The sequence below is a fragment of the Falco naumanni genome, chromosome W, assembly GCF_017639655.2.
Source record: "Falco naumanni isolate bFalNau1 chromosome W, bFalNau1.pat, whole genome shotgun sequence".
Taxonomy (NCBI): Eukaryota; Metazoa; Chordata; class Aves; order Falconiformes; family Falconidae; genus Falco; species Falco naumanni.
Window position 1 is genome coordinate 1912323 of NC_054079.1, and position 21556 is coordinate 1933878.

At 45.1% G+C, this 21556-nt stretch overlaps 1 protein-coding gene across 1 annotated transcript in view; it reads left to right on the top strand.

Moving 5' to 3' along the window:
* Window positions 1-9728, top strand: part of LOC121080655 (vigilin-like) — a 34700-nt gene extending 24972 nt beyond the window's left edge. Inside the window, 13 exon segments of the mRNA XM_040578796.1 lie at window positions 4988-5191; window positions 5406-5513; window positions 6074-6178; window positions 6626-6708; window positions 7608-7740; window positions 8046-8180; window positions 8390-8500; window positions 8812-8898; window positions 9057-9100; window positions 9102-9154; window positions 9157-9188; window positions 9491-9649; window positions 9651-9728. Of these exon segments, the coding sequence (XP_040434730.1) occupies window positions 4988-5191; window positions 5406-5513; window positions 6074-6178; window positions 6626-6708; window positions 7608-7740; window positions 8046-8180; window positions 8390-8500; window positions 8812-8898; window positions 9057-9100; window positions 9102-9154; window positions 9157-9188; window positions 9491-9649; window positions 9651-9728 (1332 nt within the window).
* Window positions 9729-21556: the final 11828 nt, after the last annotated feature.

A 21556-nucleotide genomic window follows, 5' to 3' on the forward strand; every position in this document is an offset into this window, starting at 1 on the left:
TGGCAACAATGTGGGTGGCAAGTAAGTGAACCTGAGCGGTTGTGGATCCACCATATGGGAAGGGCACCACAACAAACAGTACAGAACAAAAGAGTCTGGGACTGAGCCAGTGGCCAGTCTTGCCCAATTTGTTATCAGTAAGCCCCAACGCAAAGATATTTTTGATCAAAACAGATTTTATATATATATGTGAGGAACGTTTAGATTCTTAAAATGATCAATAGTGGGTTTAAACCATTTGTGGTTTTCTGTACCCTCTCTCTTGCCTACAACCAAGAGCCTGATAACTGGCCTTGGAATCATGCCCAGAAAAAACACACTGGAATAATGGGAAAGGTGGACTCAAAGGCGAAACTAGCTATGGTGTTTTTTCCTGAAAATGAGGTGTACCAAAGGAATCAATGGGACCGGGAGGATGTACACAAAGTTGACCGAAGTAGGGTGTCAAACATATAATGTAAAGGATAACACCAAGATTTACAGGAGACACCCTGATTAAAGTCAGAAAGGTAGATAAGGAATTTACCCTTCTAAATACAACCATGTGCTTTAATTCACGGGAATGTTGGCACAATTGTACCTTAACCGAGCCCATCTTTATAATATGCCTAGGAAAATACCCTTTTGAACATAGAACATGGGCCAGAAAGATAGGCGACAAGTGGCAAACAGTAGATTTAGAATCTTGTATTATGTGAGAACAGCAGGGCTTCCTCTGTGAAAGCAATACTATAATGGCTCAGGATACTTGTTTAGATACAGATCAGAAAATATGTCATTTCGAGGCCAGACCAAATGCAAACTTGAAAACAGTAATTATATATGCAGGGAAGGGATGTGCGTGTTTGAGAACTAAGTGTAACACAATAACTGTAGATGGGGAGGTAAAGGAGACTGCACAATATTCAAATTACTGTATCTGTAATTTTACATCTAACTTTACCCTATCACAGATGATAATTCCTACCCTCATAGGACTAAATATAAGCAGTATAAAAGAACTATTAAAACATGCAGATTTTACAATGTATACTGAAAGAAACCAAAGAAAAGGGACATGAAACTCTTCTTATGATCCATCATGATGTAGAGGGGATCAAGAAAGTTTTAAAAAAGGTAGAACAGGATGGAAACCATAATTGGTGGGATACTCTCTTTGGCTGGTCACCTTCTGCAACAGGAATTCTTAACACTATGGTACACCCCATTGTGATCTTATTGATCAGTTTAGGAATTTCCTTAATACTAACCATTATGTTATATTTGTGGGTTTGGAGAATGTTTAAAAGGGTAACACTTATGTATGATGCTTTATATCATTCGGGAAGACTGCTTAAGTAAAAGAATTTACTTAGTTTGATAGAAAAGGGGGGATTGATATGGAGAAATAGTGTGAAATGGGGACAATGGACATCGATTGTGATTGTATATGTCTGCTCAAGGAATGCGAGTATGGTGACTAGTCATGGGTGCGGTGTCTGGTCACATAGGCACACAGCTCTGAGGAGACAACTACAGTTTTGAGGAGACGCCTGCCCCTCCTCCTCTAACAAAGGGGCTATTTAAAAAAGAATGAGAGATATTCCAATGCTATCTAGAGGGAGGGAGTGCTAAGTTTCCTTGCTGAAGAAGATCAGATGGTCACAAGAACATGAATCACCTACAAACCTGCAAGACCACCACATTCCAGGAAATGGACTGATAAGCTAATTAACATACGAAGCGGGGTTTAGGTAACGAATATGTATAGGCATTAATTGAATATTCATTTGTTTCATTGTATAAATGTGGGATGGTTCCTCACTTCGGGCATGCACGCTTGTGGAGGAGCGATCCCCCGTGCATCTGCGCGCAATAAACATACCTACTTTATAACTTTCGAGTTATAGAGTCTAATTCCGCACGTCATAAATAATATCATCTTTTGGATTAACATTATACATAGGTGGAAGGGCACACCAAACAAGAACTGGTTCAGTCAAAAAGTTCGAAACATAGCATGCCTTCTCTGAACGTACCTCTGGGGTCATTCCCTTCATTCCCTCTCTTTTTTATGCAAAGAGAAAAGCTTTTACCGTAACAAAGAAGCCCCTATTTACATCTCTGAGCCCGGACACAAACCGCAGCTGTATGCTCCACCAGGCTCAGGGCAGGAATCATTCATGCAGTTACATAGCTATATATCTCTACAAGCATGCAGACACCTATTAAACACTAGATAACCATGTTTATCTTTCCTATTCTCCTTCACAATACCCAGCTGTTCTCTCATCTCTTGTTAGGTCAAATATTCTCCAGTTTCCTCTCCTATATCTCTCTTCAGACATTCTCTATCCTCTTTTTTGCTTGTTAATTGCGAGGAGGCAAAGGGGGTGTGTAGCTGGGTGACCATGACCTGCTTTATGTTACAATCAACTAAACACTGAATACAGAAAAAAAAGCATGGGAGACATAAGGCAAACATCAATAAGGTGGTTAAAGATAATTATAATAAAACCTGTAATACTTTTGAGTCATGGCCCAAAGTTTCCCAGCCGTGAGAAGAGACCAAAGGCATCCCGCCCCTGGCTCTGTTGCACATCTTTGTTTTAAGGCTTTTGAGTTTTGTATACCTTTGTAAATTAATTCACAGTGGTCACTCAGATTCACGTAACACATCCTATCAAAGTCTTCACACTTGTGTCCCTGTGCTAATAATAAAAATCAATAGCAACTCGGTTCTGTAGCAACATATGATGGACAGAATCAACATCTGTTAATAAGCCAGAAAAAAAAGAACAGTATTTGTAGTATTACTTTGTTTAGCAAGCTAGCAGCCTAATTTACTAAGCAAGTTAAGAGCGTGTACTATTCTTACAGAAGAGATTAGAGAAGCAAAAATCTGTTAAGCTGCATTCCAGAACTCAGCCTGAGAGTTACAGTCTGCTGTGAGTTCTGCGTTACAATCATTTGACACATGTTGGGGTTGCGATTGTGAAAGTTGCCCATTTACAATTTTCATTGGCATTATCACAGCTAGTTGTTTTAAAAGCAGCCCTTGAGCTTCCTGATGTTCGACTTGTTGCAAAATATTCTGAAGCCAATCAATCAAGTTAGTATTAAAGTTAGTGACTCTCTAGGACCCTGCAAGACTGTGGCAAGACTCCGGCATCTGGACTGCCTTAATAGCCATCTCATTCATTTGCAAACAGTTGTTCCTGGGATATCTTGCCTGAGTCACAGAATCGGCACAATTAATTGCTCCAGCCAACTGCTCATAGTTAACAGCAATTCCCCGATTAAGGTTTTCAGTCAAGGCCACTACACATAGCTCACAAAAATCAGATAACCACATCATATACTGTATCAGTTAGTACCATACAATGCAATGACTTCCAATCATGCAGTGTGAGTGTATAAGGCACTGCCATCACTTCAAGAAGGGACATAGCAAATGTATTATGAATCCTCCCTTCTCGCACTGCTTTGCTTAACTCTTTAACAGCCTCGTATTGCACAGGCTGCCACTCTGCAGGTTGATTTGTCTGACAAAATACTGACCATGCCATAGCGACTCCCAAAACCCATCACTGAAGTGTTTCCCACTTGCATTCCTGCCACCAATCCCTCAGACCCCCTTTCACCCTCCCCAAAAATACAATCAATGCAACAGGAGAGACAAGGGGGTGGGGGAAAGGTCTAGCTCCTTTTCCAGATCTATAGGACCTGGATCAAAAGGTTTATCAGTGTCAATGGAATCATTGTCCGAGTTGTCCTGTTCCCGTGCTTGCTCCTGTGTTGTGAGGGTCGCTGCAGTCAGTGACAGGAGCTTTGGAGGCAGAGGAGGTGTGGACGGAATCGCCATCGCTGACTATGTCTTGAGAAGAGTCGCGCTGTCGGTGGAATTTACAGCTTCCTCTGGTTTAGCACCGTTAGTAGAATTAGTCCACACTTGGCAAAGAGTAGTCAGAATTTGCCACCAAGATGCTAAATGCATTCCCGACACGGAGTTCCCCTCCGCGGCAGCATCATACAATTGGCTGCTGTCTGTACACACTTTCATTCTTTCAAAGTCTCTAAAGTTTCTTGGCTGCTCACCTGTCTCGATGAATACAGGTGTTATCCTCGGGGTTTAGGTTGTCCGCCTGGTCCAGACAGCAAGTTCAGCCAAGCTGTCTCCTCCGGAACGCAGCCCTCTTCCACGAGCTGTCTTTTTTATCGACCAGTTCCGTCCTTATTCTTCCAAGGCTTCGGAACACCACCATAGGGGTCACCATTTGAGGAGACTGAGGCACGGACTCCCGGATCTGACTAGAAGACCCTTCATGAGTCCATATACGTCTCTTTCTGGGGACGAAGCCTGATTCCCCATTACGGATTTCTCACAGCTCACCTCTCAACTCCGGAGGGATTTCTGCTGGCTCCTGCTTCCTTTCAGCAGATCATTCAAAGTTCTGTGGGATTCGCTGCATGTCGCTCAGACAGGCGATTCGAGAGCCCTTCACGTCAGATCCTTAAACGCATCACGTCGGGGTCACCAATTTGCGGCGAATGAAGAGACGGGACGCAGCTTGATGCAAGCAAATGTCCATTTATTGTACAGAAGCACGAGTTTTTATACACTTTCAGAAGCTGCGCGTTTTAAACAGATTGGTTCTTGAAGCTAAGCCTTGCATACTAGGCAATCCCTGATTGGTGGTTAACTACCAGCAATTAACAGCAAGGTGTTACCTTTCCTTGGCGCCATGGTCTCCCACTCCCCTGTGCTCTGTAAACAGGCCTCATCAAGTTAATTGTTGTCTAGACAAGCTCGAGCACATTCCCCTCAGCTAACTGATTGCCGCGCATGGTCCTAGTTTCCAGCCCGCTCCTGCACCGAGCCACTGTGCTCAGCTTGGCTTTGCTCTTTGCTGGGTGCAGAGTTTGACTGCATCTTGTGCCTCTTCCTTTCACTCTTGTCCTTCCCCGCCCCCTTGTGATTGATGCCTCAGTGTCTCTGCCCCTACAGAAGAAGACGACTACTACCATTGCAGTGGAGGTGAAGAAGTCCCAGCACGAGTATGTCATCGGCCCCAAGGGGAATTCCCTGCAGATCTTGGAGAAGACTGGAGTCTCTGTTGAGATCCCACCCACTGACAGTAACTCGGAGATGGTGATACTGCGAGGCAAGCCTGAAAAACTTGGGCAAGCATTGACTGAAGTCTATGCAAAGGTACTGACAAGATGGGCTAGGCCTCCTTTGAAGGTCCCATGAAGATACATTTGTGAGCACTGACGGGTGTAGCGGGGGTGCTCTCTCTTGGGCCATTAGAGGTGCAGCTTAGAAGTCAATACCGGAGGTGCAGCATGGGAATTGGAACTGAATTGTTGTGAAGGCCTCTTCCGGTTTGTCCATCAAACAGCTTCTCTGTTTTTCTGTCTCTCAGGCCAACAGTTTTACCGTCTCCTCAGTCTCTGCCCCCTCTTGGCTTCATCGTTTCATTATTGGAAAGAAAGGACAGAACCTGGCCAAAATAACTCAGCAGGTGCCAAAGGTACGGATGAGCTGTTTAGCTTAGCACCCCCGGCGTAGAAAATGGTTTAGTCCAGTTCACTCATCATGGAAGAGAGAGATGTATTCTAGCGTGGGTAAAACCAGGGGGAAATGACACAGATCTTTGCTATTAAAGGGAACCCTCTCTTTTACTGCTGCAAACACTGCTCATCCTATGTTATTGTCATGGGTTGAGCCCTTCCAAGGAAGCTTTATGTGGTGCTGTTTTGAGAACTGATGTAGTAGGATACCTGGAAATGCTGAGTGCAGCAAGGCTTCTCCCTGGTGAGTTAGACGGTATCTAGATAAAGGCTAGATGAGTAACTTCTCCAAAGTCCTTGCAGACTCCGGGACAGCACCAGAGCCTTGGGCTCTAGACACTGCCATATGGCCGAAATTGTTAAGTTACTGACTTGTAAAATTGTGGGGATTTTGTTTGGGCTTTTTGGGAAGGAGCGCATCTCTTAGTGGCAGGGATCGATGGTGTAGGCCTGACCAACAGCATTGGCCTGGCTTGGATCTTGGTAAATACTTAAGAGATTCATTGTCTTTCATCTCAAGGTTCACATCAAATTCACTGAAGGAGAGGATAAAATCACTTTGGAAGGACCTACAGAAGATGTGCATGTGGCTCAGGAACAGATTGAAGTCATGGTCAAGGATCTGGTGAGCTGGAGTTACTAGTTCCAGTAAGAAACTGGGGGAAGAAGGGGCAACAGCGCAGAGGTGATGAGGTGTTTATCACATCCATATGATGTCTTGACATGCTTAATCAAACTTGCAGAAGACAAATTGTGTGGCAGGTGGATGACACCCCTTGGTTATGAAACTCATCCATAGCATTCTTGAAGTCAGCATTAAAATTTTTGATGCAGAGAAGGAAAGATTCTCTTTGTTATAGCTGGAGAGGCATATAAGTAAGTCTTTTAGTGTTTCATGAGCACAATGCTCTCTTCTCAAACCAGAGGAATGCTTGTGCTCTGCTTAATAGCAGGAGAAGTGCTTGTAGCTGACCGCTGGTGAGTCAGTGCCGATACTGGCAGTAGGCAGTTACTTAGGGCACAAGGCAGAAGCCGTGGCCTACCCTACCTGGCCCTATACAATTCTTTTTAGATCAACCGGATGGATTACGCAGAAATCAAGGTTGACCACCAATTCCACCGACACCTCATTGGCAAGAACGGAGCTAACAGTAAGTGGAGTGCCTTTCTAGTCCTTCCCATGCTCACACTCTTCGTGTTTAGTAGATCGTATCAGGGGCTCTGTAGCTCACCCAGTGTGCTGTCTCCATCACATTTCCTCTGCTTTTCTGGAGTGGTGGTGGTACAAGGAGAGAAACGGGCCGTGAGGCCTTGCAATGGCTTTAATGTGTGAAAGTATCTTGGGAGCTTGAACAGTAGTGGAATTACTTTGATGTGTCCTGGAGGAAATTTGTTGATTATTATTTTTTTTTTAAGTGTTGCTCTGTGTGAATTACATTTTAGCAGCCAGTTGTGGGTGGTGGAAATCTGCTTGGTGAGCTTCTCCCTGTAGAGGAATGAAGGCAGTGGGTTGATTAGCATTGATAACATGCAGCTGTGGCCTTGCCTCAGAGGCAGTGGGTTGATTGACATGGATGATGTGCAGGTGTAGCTGGTTCTGCTAAGTGGTTAAATAGCCCTGTGGATTATAGGGTCTGGGTCTACAGTGTTAATGGTAGAATCTGACTGCTGTTAAAGCCTTGTTGCAGTTGCTAGTTTGATCGTGCTGCAGCATCTCCCCAACAAAGAATTTGGGGTAGAAATGAATGATTATCTTCTGCTCTAAACGTGATACTGTTTGGGGAAGAAATATGCCTTGCTCTGACAAGTGAACAATTGGCTCTGTAGGTGCCACTGTATTTACTTGTACAGGTTCTTGTGTGGCACAGACTTGCTCTCACTGAACTCCAGGGTGAAGAGGCAATTTCCCCTGTCTCAATCCTACCCCACTGAGCCCTTCTCAGAGGCAGGTTTACTTCTTCAACAGCCTCTAAGCAGTGATAATCAAGGTGCCTTGCTTCTAAGTCTTTGCCTAGCAGGCTGTGTCACCACAGTCCTTACCCTGATGTTAACAGCATTAAGGACCTCTATGAGGTGTTTATGTGCATTCCCCTGGACAATGAGAAGAGCAGCCTGATCAGAATTGAAGGAGACCCACAGGGGGTCCAACAGGCCAAGAAAGAGCTGCTGGAACTCTCTTCCTGTATGGTAAGTGAGTAGGATGTGATGTTTGGGAGACTGCAGGGTTTGGGCTCTTGTGTTCCCTTGTAACTTTCTGGTGCAAGTGTGTGCCCCTTGCCCACCGAGCCCTTGGAGCTCATGACAAGTGCAAGTTCCTCTTCACAAATGTCTTCCTCTGTTCCCTTGGGTACCCCTTCTCTGTCAACCTAGAGTGAATTTTGTCTAGAGAAAAGAGGGACAGTGCTGGCAAGTAAGCTGTCAGGCAGCAAGTCTGTAATTAAAAGTATGTGGCTCTCTGGTTGAACACTCAGTGTGAGCTCTGTTCTCATCAGGAAAATGAATGCACTGAGGACCTAATAATTGAGCAGAAATTCCACTGGACTATTATTGGGCAGAAGGGTGAAATTCCCAGAGGTAAGGCTTTTTAGGAGATGAGGAATCCAGAGGGGTTATTTCCTACATGGTTAGTAGGCCTATCGTCACTGAAGTCATAACTTTAGTGGCTCTGTAGCGCAAGTGTTTGAGAAAATAGTTCTTTTAGCCAGAGGCCACTAACATGGTTACCCTTTTCTGAATGGGAAAAGGGGATGTGTAGGATCCCCTCAACCTTTGCATGTGTCTGACACAAGGGCTCTTGCATTTGCTTGAGTTGACTAGAAGTGGCCACCTCCTGCAGGTTATCATCGACTTCCCAGACCCTGCACACAAGAGTGACTTTGTCCAACTCGGAGGTCCCAAAAATGAGGTGAAGTGCACAGAGTACATGCCAAAGATGGTGGCAGACCTGGTAAGGAGGTCTTCTGTCTGCTGTTCCCTCCTACGTGCCTGGATAACCCTGGGGCAAAGCAGAGCTCTACTGGCTTGGGTAGAGCTAAAACACCTCAAGAGGAGGGAGCTGTTGACTCTGTTTTGGCTGAATGGAGGCAGGGGGGTAATAGGGGAATGTACTTGCCTTTGTTTATTCTTACAAGTCTCTCATATAGAGAACTTCCTTGGGTCTAAGCCTATTGTCAAAAGCTCGTTTATCAGAGTTCCTGAGGTTGGGCCTCACTTGCCACGACAGTGTAATCTTTAGTTCTCCCTTCCTTTCTCCCTTAGGTTGAAAACAGCTTTTCTATTTCTGTCCCCATCTGCAAACAGCTCCAGAAGAACATCATAGGGAAAGGAGGTGCCAACATCAAGAAGGTGAGATATTGTTCCTAACTCAAGTGCTCGTGATGATCACTGCCTGCAGCAAAATCCCACTGGTTGCTCTCTCCTGCTCATTGGTGATGTCAAATATAGCCTGCAAGGGCTTTTTTCTGACATGGGACACTTCTGAGATTTTTTTTTCTTTGTGGCAGATCCGTAAAGAAAGCAACACCAAAATTGATCTCCCAGCAAAGAACAGCAACTCAGAGACGATTGTTATCACAGGCAAGAGAGCAAACTGTGAGGCTGCTCACCACAGGATTCTTGCCATCCAGAAGGAGCTGGTAAGTGAAGCAACTGGCCTTTTGCAGTTGAGGGACTTGAAAATGTTGCTAGAAGACACAGATACGGACGTGGCTGTGATGGGTGAGGGCAGGGAGGAGACAAATGTGTCGGTCTGTTCGTGACTCGTAAACCTAAGTTTGTGACTGCTCCTGTCAGGAGTAGCCAGTCTCCAAGCCCTCTGCTCAGGCATTTCTTCCAGCTCTATAAAGCTCCTAGCAAGGTGGGAGTTAGAGGGTAAGCAGAGTGGGTGCAAACACATTTCTGCAGTTTGACTCAAGAGGCTGGTACTGTCCTCCCTTAGGCCAACAGCACAGAGGTGGAGGTCTCTATTCCTTCCAAACTGCACAATTCCCTCATTGGTGCTAAAGGCCACTTCATCCGTTCCATCGTGGAGGAGTGTGGTGGAGTCCACATCCACTTCCCCACCAAGGGCTCTGGCAGTGACACTGTGACCATCAGGGGCCCAGCCCAGAGTGTGGAGAAAGCCAAGAAACAGCTGCTGCACCTGTGAAAGAGAACAAGGCTTAATAAATAAATAAATGGCAATTAATCAGGATGAGTTTGGTACAGTGCTCTGGGTGATGCTCTGTGTTGAGAAAGGAATGTACTCTGACTAACTAGAAAAGGTGGGCACCTGAAAGAGGGAAGGGAGACCATCAAGTCAGGAAATCGTTGAACAAAGAAAATGGAAAGGTCTACTCCACCTAGATCCCCCTGTTGTGAATGGAATGATTGGGTGTCCAAATCAAATGAATATGTATGTAAAGATGTTGTAACCTCTCACAAAAACTGTATAAAATACCTGACTTTTAAGTGAAAACTTGGGAGCTAGTTTGTCCAGTGCAAATCGGCTAGCTCCCCAGTGTTGCATGATATAAATACCTTTGCTGCTTAAAGACAAAATTCATCTCTGAGCAGTTACTCTGTGCTGTTTTGGCATCAGTTTGGCAAGCCAGGCAGGAGAACTCTCTGCCGGTGCTGGAATCCAGGGGCCTGGGGACCCTCAGGGCCCTCGACTGGATCTTCTGTCTGCTCCCTTACCCCTCGGCTTCTCACACAGGTGGACAAGGACTTCTGCAAAATATAAAAGGTATTTATATTTATTCTTTGTTTTGAATATTTGATTGTCTTAAGATCTGGGAAGCTAAAAACTTCCTTTAGGTTGTCTTAAGATTTGGGGAATTCCTAGAACGGAACAACTGACATAGCGCTCTGTGTCTTGTTTGTCTATGTGTTGTCTTGTTACACGTTCAAAGTTGGAGTTATGAAATGTATGTTGAAAAAAACCAAAAAAACCACAAAACAACAAAAAATATTCTGGCAATTCTAGGCGAATAGCTGAAAACTTAACATGCTGCTTAGGGTCAGAAAAAATTAGAACTTGGTTTTTGGCAATTGTTCATTGAAATATGTACTTTGTGTGCTAACGCAAACTGTCAGTGTTCCTAGAGTTGTATGTAAGTGCACGGTACCTTGTAACATGCTGCCTGTGTGACTGAGGGCTGCCCAGAGTGTGTGATGTGTGAGAGATGCAGTTTTACTGCGAAGCGAGTGGGGAGTCCCGATCTGCATTTCAGTGTTCCCTGTGAGGGGGCCGGCCAGAGACGGATGAAGCGATTGAAAAATCAAGGTATGAAGTGGTGGAATGCGATATTAGAATGGGGAACTGTGGACCAAACACTAAAACAAATATCATTTGGGAAAAGCATGAACGCGGGGGCCCAGGTCAGTAAAGGGGAGTCAGAGGTCTTGGGAATACAGCTTCTTAAACCCTGTTCCACAGGCAGTAACATTCCATTTGAGAACTGAAAGGCAAGTCGGGAAGATCCTTTCTTGCTGTGGCAGGCTGCTTGTGTAAGGCTTTTATTGTCTGCTGAGGGTGCTGGAGTAAATGAAGAGAAGCAGTCTTTTGGGTGGGAGTGCTGAGGCAAGGCACTTTGTAAAGTGTTCCCCAAAGCAAGGGCAACCAAGTCATGCCTTGTCCTGGCTTTTTAGCTTTAGCAGTGCTTCCTGGCTCTTATTGTTGCAGGTGCTGTTTTCCTGCCTGAAGCCCTGGGGCTCCTGGGTAGCCACCGCCCCCCCAGCCCACAGTTGATGTCCTCAATAAAATGATTTTTCCTCTCTTCTATGTCTGCCATGTGATAATTGGGGACTAGGCAGATATTGTTTAGTGGTGCGTCCTAGGGGAGGACTTCGGGATCATCCCTTGGCCCAGACTCTTTGCCAGTGGGCTTCACAGCTGAGCTCAGGTGCTTTAGGACTCACACCGCAGCGCAGTCACACAGGGAGGTGGGGGCCGGATGGCACCTCTGGAAGAGTCACTGTCCTCTCAGCTCCTGCTTGGATTCTGGCTAAGACACAGCTCATGCTCAGGCTCGATGGATGCTCCATTGGGGAGCAGCGCCATTAGCTCAGAGCCAGGGCAACACACAGGCAGACACAGTGCTGCTGCTGACCATCACCTGCAGCTTGCTATCCCCTGCGGCCGTCATCCCTGCACACTGATGGCCGGGCAGTTTCTCCAGACGCCCACGCTCAGGGCAATGGTATAAAGCAAACTGCCACACTGGCCACTACAAATACATCAGCTCACCCAAAAAGCTTTTCCAGCAGCTGCACTGCTGAGGCTTTTGTGTGTCCCAATGTGATATGGGAGACACCCGCACCCTGATGGAGGACGAAGGATGAGAACTCTCACACCATCAACCAGCTAACTATTTTGCTCATAAGCTGTTGTGGTTTAAGCGGGGTTGCCAGCTGTGCACTACACAGCTGCTCACTCTTTCCCTCCCCAGGGAGATGGCAGGGAGAACTGGGAGGCTCAAAGGGAGAAAACTCATAGGCTGAGACCAAGGCTTTGATGTGTGCAGGGGAACGTGCTGGTGCAGTTTCTCATTGAAAACTGCGGGGACATCTTTGGGGAGGAGGTGGCTGGCCTCTCCCCTCCATCAGATGAGGAGGGGCTGAGGGTTTTCAAAATCTGGGGCTTCTGGTCCTATTCCTTATTGTGCTGCTGGTGGGTTTTGGTTTAGGTGTTGTCCACTTCCATGATGTCACTTTGCTGCATGTGCTTTTGTGTTCCAGAAGTGCATTTGGAAGATCAAAGGAGATGTGCAGGTGAAGCAAACGCAGAGCCCCAGGGAAAAGACTTCTTGGACACAGCATCCTCTGTGTTCATCCTCTACAAAGAAGCAGGGGCAGATATGGTGGTGAAATCAGAAATAGTAGAGGGATGTCAGGCCAACAAACAATGTGACATTTCTCATGTATGACAGTAGTTTCTGATAGGTCCAAGCAGCTGCTGTGCCTCTTCCTGTCATTAGATCCCTTGTCTGTTTGACTTTTCCCACCCTGTAATGATAGAGAAGAAAAACCAGAAAGGTTGTTTCTCAGATGCATTGGGAATGTGCTTAATCAATCTAAATACTTACAAGAAGTCAAGTACAAAATCACAGATTTAAAAATAAAAGGCTCACGCCCCAGAATGGGATAATGCTGCCCAAGGGATAACGGCAGAACTGTGTCCCAGGAAGGCAGAAGAAACCCCAGCAGAAAGAAGCTGGCAAGGCTTTTCTTGCCCTCCTTTCCCTGCATTTCTCTGAGGTCTGTCCTACCCTCCAAGGCCCCTCCAATTTGTGGTGCCCCAGCCCGCAAGGGGCAGCCCATCATCCCAATTCATCAGAGCTCCTGAAGCCTATCTTATGACTGTGCAAAATGTGAATAATGCAAAGCAACCAAAGGGATCTTATTTGAGGAGCGAAGGTAGCAATTTGGAAAACAGTAGCTTACTACTCTAGGTGTCTTGCCACCTGTTAACTTCAACCTTTCTGGTTCAGGCACTTGTACCTTTGCCTCCAACCACCCCCGAGAGCACAGCAGACTCCTCGGTAGACCCGGAACAGCTGATGAGCCTTTCAGAGGAAAGAAGGTAAAATGAGCTCCCTTTGTTTAAAATAAGAACTGATTCCAATTGATCATGGGTTTACCTATCTAATAACACTGTGGAATATAAAGGTTTGCATGGTCTTTCGTTTCAGGAAAATGAAAAGCAAAGAAACAGAAAGAGAAAACAGGTCTCTGGAGAAGAGGCTGAAAGCATACCAGAAGAGAAAAGGAGGGAAAGAAAAGCTTTTCGAGATCAACCGCTGAAAAAATTCAGGAAGGTCAAGAAGCCCAGGTGTATCCAGACACTGCTGTCCATCCCTCAAAACTCTGAACGCTGCACTAAGTGCATGAACTATTTTTAGCGTGCACAAAGATGGCCCCGGATAGGAAGCAGACACCTGCCTTTTGGAAAAAAATGCGTGTCAGCAGGAAACTGCCGTTCCCAATGTTGCAGGTTTGGTTTTGCACTTACTGAAGTACTGTTTGCTCAAGGGTAAGCAGACACCTCGCCACAAGAGCCTCGATCCTTAGCTATTTGCCTAGCTACCGAGATAAAGAGGCAAAGTAAGTCCCGCTGTTCTGTCCATGTTAGCAATCCTCACGCTGCCCTGTATCATCTGGATCCCAAATATGCAGCAATGTTGTTCCAGGTCACTACATACACTTTAGATGCTGGCACTTTTAAAAAAGGCCGCATTTCACCTGAGGTAATTTGGGGGCGGGTGTTTGTGGTGGTGGAGTGTGTATTGGGATGGACACTTCTTAGTTTCTTACTTCTTCTTCCTTTACCAGTAACAGAGGTATATTTCTCAAGATCTTGAGAAATGTCCTGGAAATAAGTTACCATTACTTTTTTTGTATATAGATGATTACTTTTTTAATGTACACTATTTCACTGTTGCTAAAAAGTACTATATTCCACTTCACATGGCTTGTTTCAGTGACAGCCTTGTACCGTAAATTCATATCGTGTGCCTCCTTTTTCTTAGGATCCACAAGTTGCGATGCCTGCAGTTTGTAGTCCCTGCATGCACAGGCTATCTGCCCTGACCGAAACCCGACAGGATAACAAACGGTGATTTCCTGTAGTTGAAGTATGAACACTTCATTGACATCCTCCCCTTTGTCAGGTGACTTGTAGTAAACACCAGCCATGAGGTTTTCTTTGTTGGCTTTGTCTCTAATTTTTATCCATAAGTTCTCAACCTGTTTATCACTGTTTTGCAAAGACAGATCTATTTTTTTGTGCAGAGGGAACCCTCCCCACCTTTCCTTCTTTATCTATGCCTCCTGAACAGGTTATAGCCATCTATTGCAGCACTCCACTCATGTGATTCGTCCCACCAAGTTTCAGTGATAGCAATCAGATCACAACTTCCCAACTGCACAGTGGCTTCCAGCTTCTCCTGTTTGTTACCCACACTACATGCATTGGTATAGAGGCACTTCAGCTGGACTGTTGAGTCTCTCACCTTTTTAGCAGAACACTGGAGTGTTGAGGGCCATTCTTCACTAGTCTGGTAGGTGCAGTCATCCACCCTGTTGCTGTTGTGTACACAAGTGTCATGGCTTTGGACACTACCCCCTAAATTCTTTAGTTTAGAGTGTGAGCTAGCCAATCTGTCAGTGCATATTCTCCTTCCTCTTCTAGACAGGTGGGTCCCATCTCTCCCCAGTAGTCTGTATTCATTGTAGAATGTCCCATGATTGTAGAAGCCAAAGCCCTGGTGTTTACACCAGCAACAAAACCAGGTGTTTATCTGCATGATGCATTGACTTCTGCCTGCATCTCTATCCCTGACTGGCAAAACAGAGAAGATCGCTTGGGCTCCTGTCCCCTGTGCACCCCAAGCCTCTGAAATCCTGCCTGATCTTGCCCAGGTTATATTTTACTGTGTCATTTTCCACATGGAAAAGAAGTAGGAGATAGTCTGTGCTTTTTACCAGTTGTGACTGTTTTTCTCCCAGATCTTGGCAAGCAGCAAACTTCCCTGGACTGTATATCAGTCTGGTAAAATGCATGCCTTGGTGCCTCTCAGCAGAGCCACCCATTGCCGCTTCCTTTTGTGGCTTTTAGTGTGTGGAACTGGTGCAGTTTCTCCTTGTGAGTCTTCATCCGCTACCAAGCCTGTGTATCTGTTGCTGCTTGGTACGTATGAGGAAATTTGAGGAAGTGATGTCCTGTTGCCACAAGTGACCAGAGACTGTGGTGCCTCCTTCTCCAAGGTGGTGTCTGTTTGTACCCTTTGGTAGTCCCTGGTATTTCTTCTTCCAATCCCTCTGTGGTGGGTTGACCTTGGCTGGACACCAGGTGCCTACCAAGTTGCTCTATCACTCCCCTCTCCTTCTACAGGACAAGGGGGAGAAAATATGACAAAAGGCTCATGGGTTGAGATAAAGACAGGGAGATCGCTCAATTACTGTCATGGGCAAAAAAGACTCCACTTAGGGAAGTTAATCTATTGCCAATCAAAATAGAATAGGATAATAATAAGAATAAACCTAAGGACACCTTCCCCCCACCTCTCCCTTCTTCCCAGGCTCAACTTTACTCCCAAATTCTCCACCTCCCTGAATGGCACAGGGGACAAGGAATGGGGGCTTCACACAGTTCATCACACATTGTCTCTGCTGCTCCTTCTTCCTCAGGGGGAGGACTCCTCACGCTCTTTTTTTCCCTGCTCCAGCATGGGATCCTTCCCACAGGAAACAGTCCTCCATGAAATTCTCCGATGTGAGTTCTTCCCATGGGCTGCAATTCTCCACAAACTGCTCCAGGATGGGTCCGTTCCATGGGGTGCCATCCTTCAGGAATGGGCTGTTACAGTGTGGGTCACTCATGGAGCCACAAGTCTTGCCAGCAAACCTGCCCCAGCCTGGGCTCCTCTCCACAAGTCCATGGGTCCTGCCAGGAGCTGTCCCAGTGTGGCCTGCCCATGGGTCACAGCCTCCTTCTGGCATCCCTGTGCTCCAGCATAGGGTCCTGCAGGGCTGCAGACAGGATATCTCCTCCCCCATGGGCTCAGGGCACAGCCTGCTTCACCATGGGCTTCCCCATGGGTTGCCAGGGAATCTCTGTTCCAGCACCTGGACATCCCTCCTCCTGCACTGGCCTGGGTGTCTGCAGAGTTGCTCCTGTCACATGTTCTCACTCCTTCTGGCTGCTGTTGCGCAGCAGTTTTCCCCCTTCTTAAATACATTTTCACAGAGGCACTACTACAGTCACTGATGGGCTCAGCTTTGGGTCATGGCAGGTCCATCTTGGAGCCAGCTGGAAGTGGCTTTGCCCAATATGGGGGAAGATTCTGGTATCTTCTCACAGGATCCACCCCTGTAGCCCCCCCACTACCAGAACCTGGCCAGGTAAACCAAATTCAGCCTCAAATACATATTTTATCCATGTTTTGTTCCCCCTCCCTAATTAATATAGTGTAACCTGCTGGCTTCCTCCTGCAGTTCCTGAGTTACCCCACCAGAGCATACTCTGCACAGGTGGAGCCTGCACCCTCCTCCAACCTGGGGTGTGGGGAACAGGCTTCACAGCCCTCCACGTGGACAGCAGCTTCCCCAATGAGAAACTCTGTCTGAGTGGTTGCCTGCGCTTGTCCCAGGTTTGCCTAGTTAGGTAGATACTTCCTAGCTGGTATCTACCACCATGCTACCAGTGACCTCAAAACACTGCCTAATAAGCCCTTCTAATTCCCTGTAGACCTCAAGTGCCTGGGCAGGTTTGCACTGCTAACAGCTAGCTGGGGTGACTGCTGGGGCTGTAGACTAAGCCTGCAGTAAGCAGAGCAGTCAACAGTGTAACAACTGGTAGAGTGCTCTGTTCTTCCTGTGTGAACTGCCTTGCAAACTGGAAAAGAGGAAGGTACCAAAGAAGAGATTATTTTTTTTGTACCTTTTTTCTCTTGGATGTTGTCATGCATGCTTCCATAAACTGTACAGGTGAGCAGTCATGGAAACATGCCAAACCCAGTCTCTCAATCTGAATCAAATTACCACTATCCTTTGAGCTGGTAGTAAGGCATTGCAGTTTGCACGTGATGATGAGTGCAGCCCCTTCTGCTGCTCAAGACTAGCATTTCTGTCCTATTGAAAGGTGCTGTGTGTTGCTGGTGAGAGCCAGTACTTGTGTTGCTCAAAATGGTGAGCATGCAAGTAGGGAAAAGGGAAAGCAGAACAGAGGAAGATGTGGATATAAGACACCCTGTTTTTTGTTGCAGTGTATCCATGAGAGTTGATGCTTTTTTTGGTGCAGGCATATGGCTGCAACCTCTGACTGGGTATCTGCAGTTTTGCTTACCTCACAGAAGGTAGTGAGATGAATTGCTGCCAATCAATGTGACACCTGAGACAGCACTTCCCGCCTACTTTTAGCCAGATTAATTGTATGGACTGCTTCTGCTCAGTGTCTGCTTAAGAGAATCTCTCAAGGGAAGGCAGACAGCTTTTGCTTTCTGCACAAGTCTTGTCAGTGATGAAACCAACCTTGGACCCAGCAATCTGGGCTAGGAGGAGTGCTTGTGTGGCCCTCATACTGGCAACTCCAGCAGGTTTTGATTTTCTTGCTCCAAGGGTCTGGGAATGAATGAGAAGCAGTCTCTGATTTCATCTGGAGATAGTTTGTCTTCAGAAGATTGGGTGCTTTTTTTTTTACTTTAAAGTCTAAACTTTTTCCTTAGATGAATCAGGAGGGAGGGAAATAGGGAAGCTGCTCTTTGCTGTGATGCCTGGTGCCACAGCACATGTGTTTCCAGAGTGACACAAACTGAATTGCTAGTGACGCTGTTCTTCCATTCCTGTGCTTTACAAGAGATCAAATTGATTGTTTGATAGCTTTTCCAAAAATTTCACCAAATTGCTTTTGAAAATGACTGGAAAACCTACAAAGCATTTTTCATTATGCTCTAATGCAAGTGTTGAACCTCCACAGCTTATCTATCATACGCTTCAGTGTTGCTGAAGTAGTAAATCAATCAGAAAACTGATTATTCTCATTATTGAGATTCTTAAACCTTAATTTGGAAATCCTCCACCACAGCATAAAGCTTTAAAAAAACTTTGCAAAGGGCTCTGGATGCCAGGATGCAAGGATAATCCTGTGTGGAAAGGAGAAAATTTTAGTGGATATTAGAGTGCTGTAGCATCATGAGTGCATAAAGAGGTTTGTTAAGGATCAAATACTTGCAACCTTTCCTTTTCCCAAGAGCATCAGGTGAAGCTGGGAGGAGCTAGGCATTGGAACAAATGACTAATGGCAACAGTTGGTCATCCCAGTTCTGGTGTACTTGAGTCAAGTCTGCATGCCAGGATATTCTGTAATCTAGCCTTTAATCTGTAATCTGGGCAGATCAGTACCTTCTCCCTGTATGATCAGAAAACTGTGTGCTGCAGCCCCTCACAGTCACCTGACCAATTTTGCTGCACTCCTGCAGTATGGATGGCCTGTACACCTGTTGCAAGCCACACGTGGTCTCTGTAAGTGTTGGGCTGACATGCCTGTACAGACAATGATCATGATGTCTTGCCTAGTGCAAGTGCCTCCTTTCAACTTCTGGCTTCCTGGGCTGAGAGAAATGGGTTGTTGGCAGCCAGCTTCTTGCTGTGCAATTTGTACACAACTTGACTCTACATACCTGCAATGTTTTGTGTCATCTCCATTCTGGAAGTTGCAAGATCTCTTATGGGAAATTCCATCTAAGATGCAGCAGGCCAGAACTGGACCAGAGGACAGTTTCTCTTCATCCTGACCCTTTAATTTTTCAGTTTTACTAGAGATAGACTGCTGCAGATCTGATTTGGAGTGTTAGGAGTGCCTACTGTTGTCTTAGCAAGTGAAGATCACTGCCTGCTTTCCCTTTATACCTGCATTCCCACTCCTTAGGTTGCAGAAGATTTCTGTTTCAATGAAATGGCTTTTCTTCAAAAAAAAATATAATCTTAATATTCTTACTCTCTTTGATAAAGCAGCAGCTGTCTTTTTCTGAGTCCCAAGTATTTTGATTTGCCTCCAAACATATTTAGATTGTTCTATATAGCTATAGAATTATTTTTCACTGTGTACTTGACAGATGGAATGTGACTGTTTAAATTGTATCCTGTGTATTTACTTGTTCATCATCCTTCATTCAATTTTAACAATCTGAAAGGCTGCTGGAAATTATTTTACTTCTCATTGGTCCTAATTGCTGAACTCAGAAATTGTGATGGGAACTCCTGGAGACTGTCTTGTGTGCTACAACCTGATGGGAATGTGAGACAGTGATGAATAGAGGTGTGCCCTTTTACAGTACTTTCATTATTTTCCTTCTTTTTCTATCTTTAGGGAGCAAACAGGCACTGGGTGGACTGAATCCCACTGCACTGGTCAGTGGACTCTTACTTCTGATCAAGGGGTTTTCGTTTTGTCTTTACACACAGTGAAATTCCATGTTTGCAATCAGTGGTATTGTCACTGAAATCAGGAAGAATAAAACTCAAACAATGTAGCATGAAGAAACAGGCGTTCCTTGTAACAGCGCTGGATGCACAGGGGAATTGCTACACCTAACGTGCATGCCGTATGTTTCATTCTATAGTCCACACATGTTTATGTATTACATTTCTTGGAATGATCATACATATTCATTCAGCAGGCGGTACTATGTTAATAAAGCATCATGCCTGCTCCTTACAGGTACAGCGGAGTCTTCTAAGGTGTCTCAAACCATATAGTTACAACTGACCCATCACTGAACCTTCATTTAGTTCTCTCACATGGGGAGCCCAAGGAGAGTCCAAGTTTGTTTCATTAGTTACCTGTACAATGGTCTCATCAGTGATCGTAGCTTTCAAACAGCTTTTACACAACCAGGGTAGGTTAGCAATCTCTCCATAGCAATTACACTGACACAAACAGTATAGGGGCAAAGCTAAACCAGACTATATCAGAAATACAGTTGCAAAGCTAAAGCAGACTGTGTTACATGGTAACAGTATAACATTTTACAAGGTGTCACACTATGTGTGCATAGCAAGACTGATAAAAAACTTTAATGTATGCTTCAATAAAGAGCACACACATATATAACCCTTAAACAAACGCGGCTTTGTATAATAGAATAAAATATCAGTAAAAGTATTTAAAGGACATACAGTTCCTTCTTTTTATGTACTTTCTCACAGAAACAATTATTAAAGAATTATTAAAGGCATATCATGTCTGAGTTTGTGAAAATGTTGACCTAGTGTGTATCAACCACTGCTGGGGGGGGGAGGGGAGGGACACAGCTTTTTGTGATTACGTGATTATTTACATTTCATTATTTGCCAGTACCACCCAAAGGAACTTCTGCCCTCTCCTGTATACCCTTGAATGTCAGGGAAACCCAGACACAGAAGCAATGGCCATTCTGCCACAACACTTTCCAAATCTGGAACCTTCCCTTCAAGTGAATTTTTCTTCCCACTTTGATGGCAGTGACAGAACAGGTGTTGCCTCACCTTTGGCAGTGATTGTCTGGCTTTGTGATAAGAGTGTGTGGCAGAGGCTGTAGATCTATATTAAATGACCAGAATCCAGATTAAATCAGTGATGCAGCTGTCCTGGTGTTTTTAATGTTAAATTGAGCTGCAATCAAACTTCAGAAGATGATGTTATTAAGGAAATACAAGGGCCAGCTCCTATGGGGTTAGGAGGCTTATGACCAGATGCAGCAGTCCAAGCAGAAATCCTCAGGATCAGCCCTGGGAACAACTCAGGGGATGGTGGTGCAACAGTGTTAAGGCACTGTATATTTCTGGACATGAGATAATACAATATTCTTAATAGTCCACAGATGTTGCATGGATGGCCAGCATCATGGGCACCTGAGGAAATCCTCAAGACTCCAGAAGGACCACCAAAGCATGCCTCAGGGATGCTCATGGCTGGGGGTTGCACTGTGTCTGAGTTTTTGTGAAAACGCAGTAGAGAAGATGTGGAATTTTGTAGAGCTGTCATGTTTCATGAATTTTGGATATTTGACTGCACTGTTAGATTGTGAGTTGTATGGAAACAGCTAAGTATAGACTGCATTATAAAAATTGCTCAGGAAATTGTCAGGTATATCTATATGCATGTACAGACAATCTGAAAACCTTATCAAAGAGCTCCTGTAGTGTTTCACTGCTTGTTGTATAAAAACTCTCATGAAGTAAATTACTTATTTAAAAATACTGTTAAATGCATAAAACCATTAAAGACAAACACAAAATACTCTGAACTAACAAACCATCATGTATTTTAGACAGTATATTTCTGGGTTATGTCTTCTTTTGTTTGGGTGAATTTAATATGGAGCTGCAAATAGTGTTAAAGCTGTTGCTCAACATGTAAAAACTGTATTTGTGTTTGAAAATGAACTCTGGTTGTTTCAAGGATGACTGCAGAAAGAACTTCTACAAGTCCTTCAAAGTCAAATAAGGATGTTGAAAGGCACAGCAAGGGGACAAGCCAACA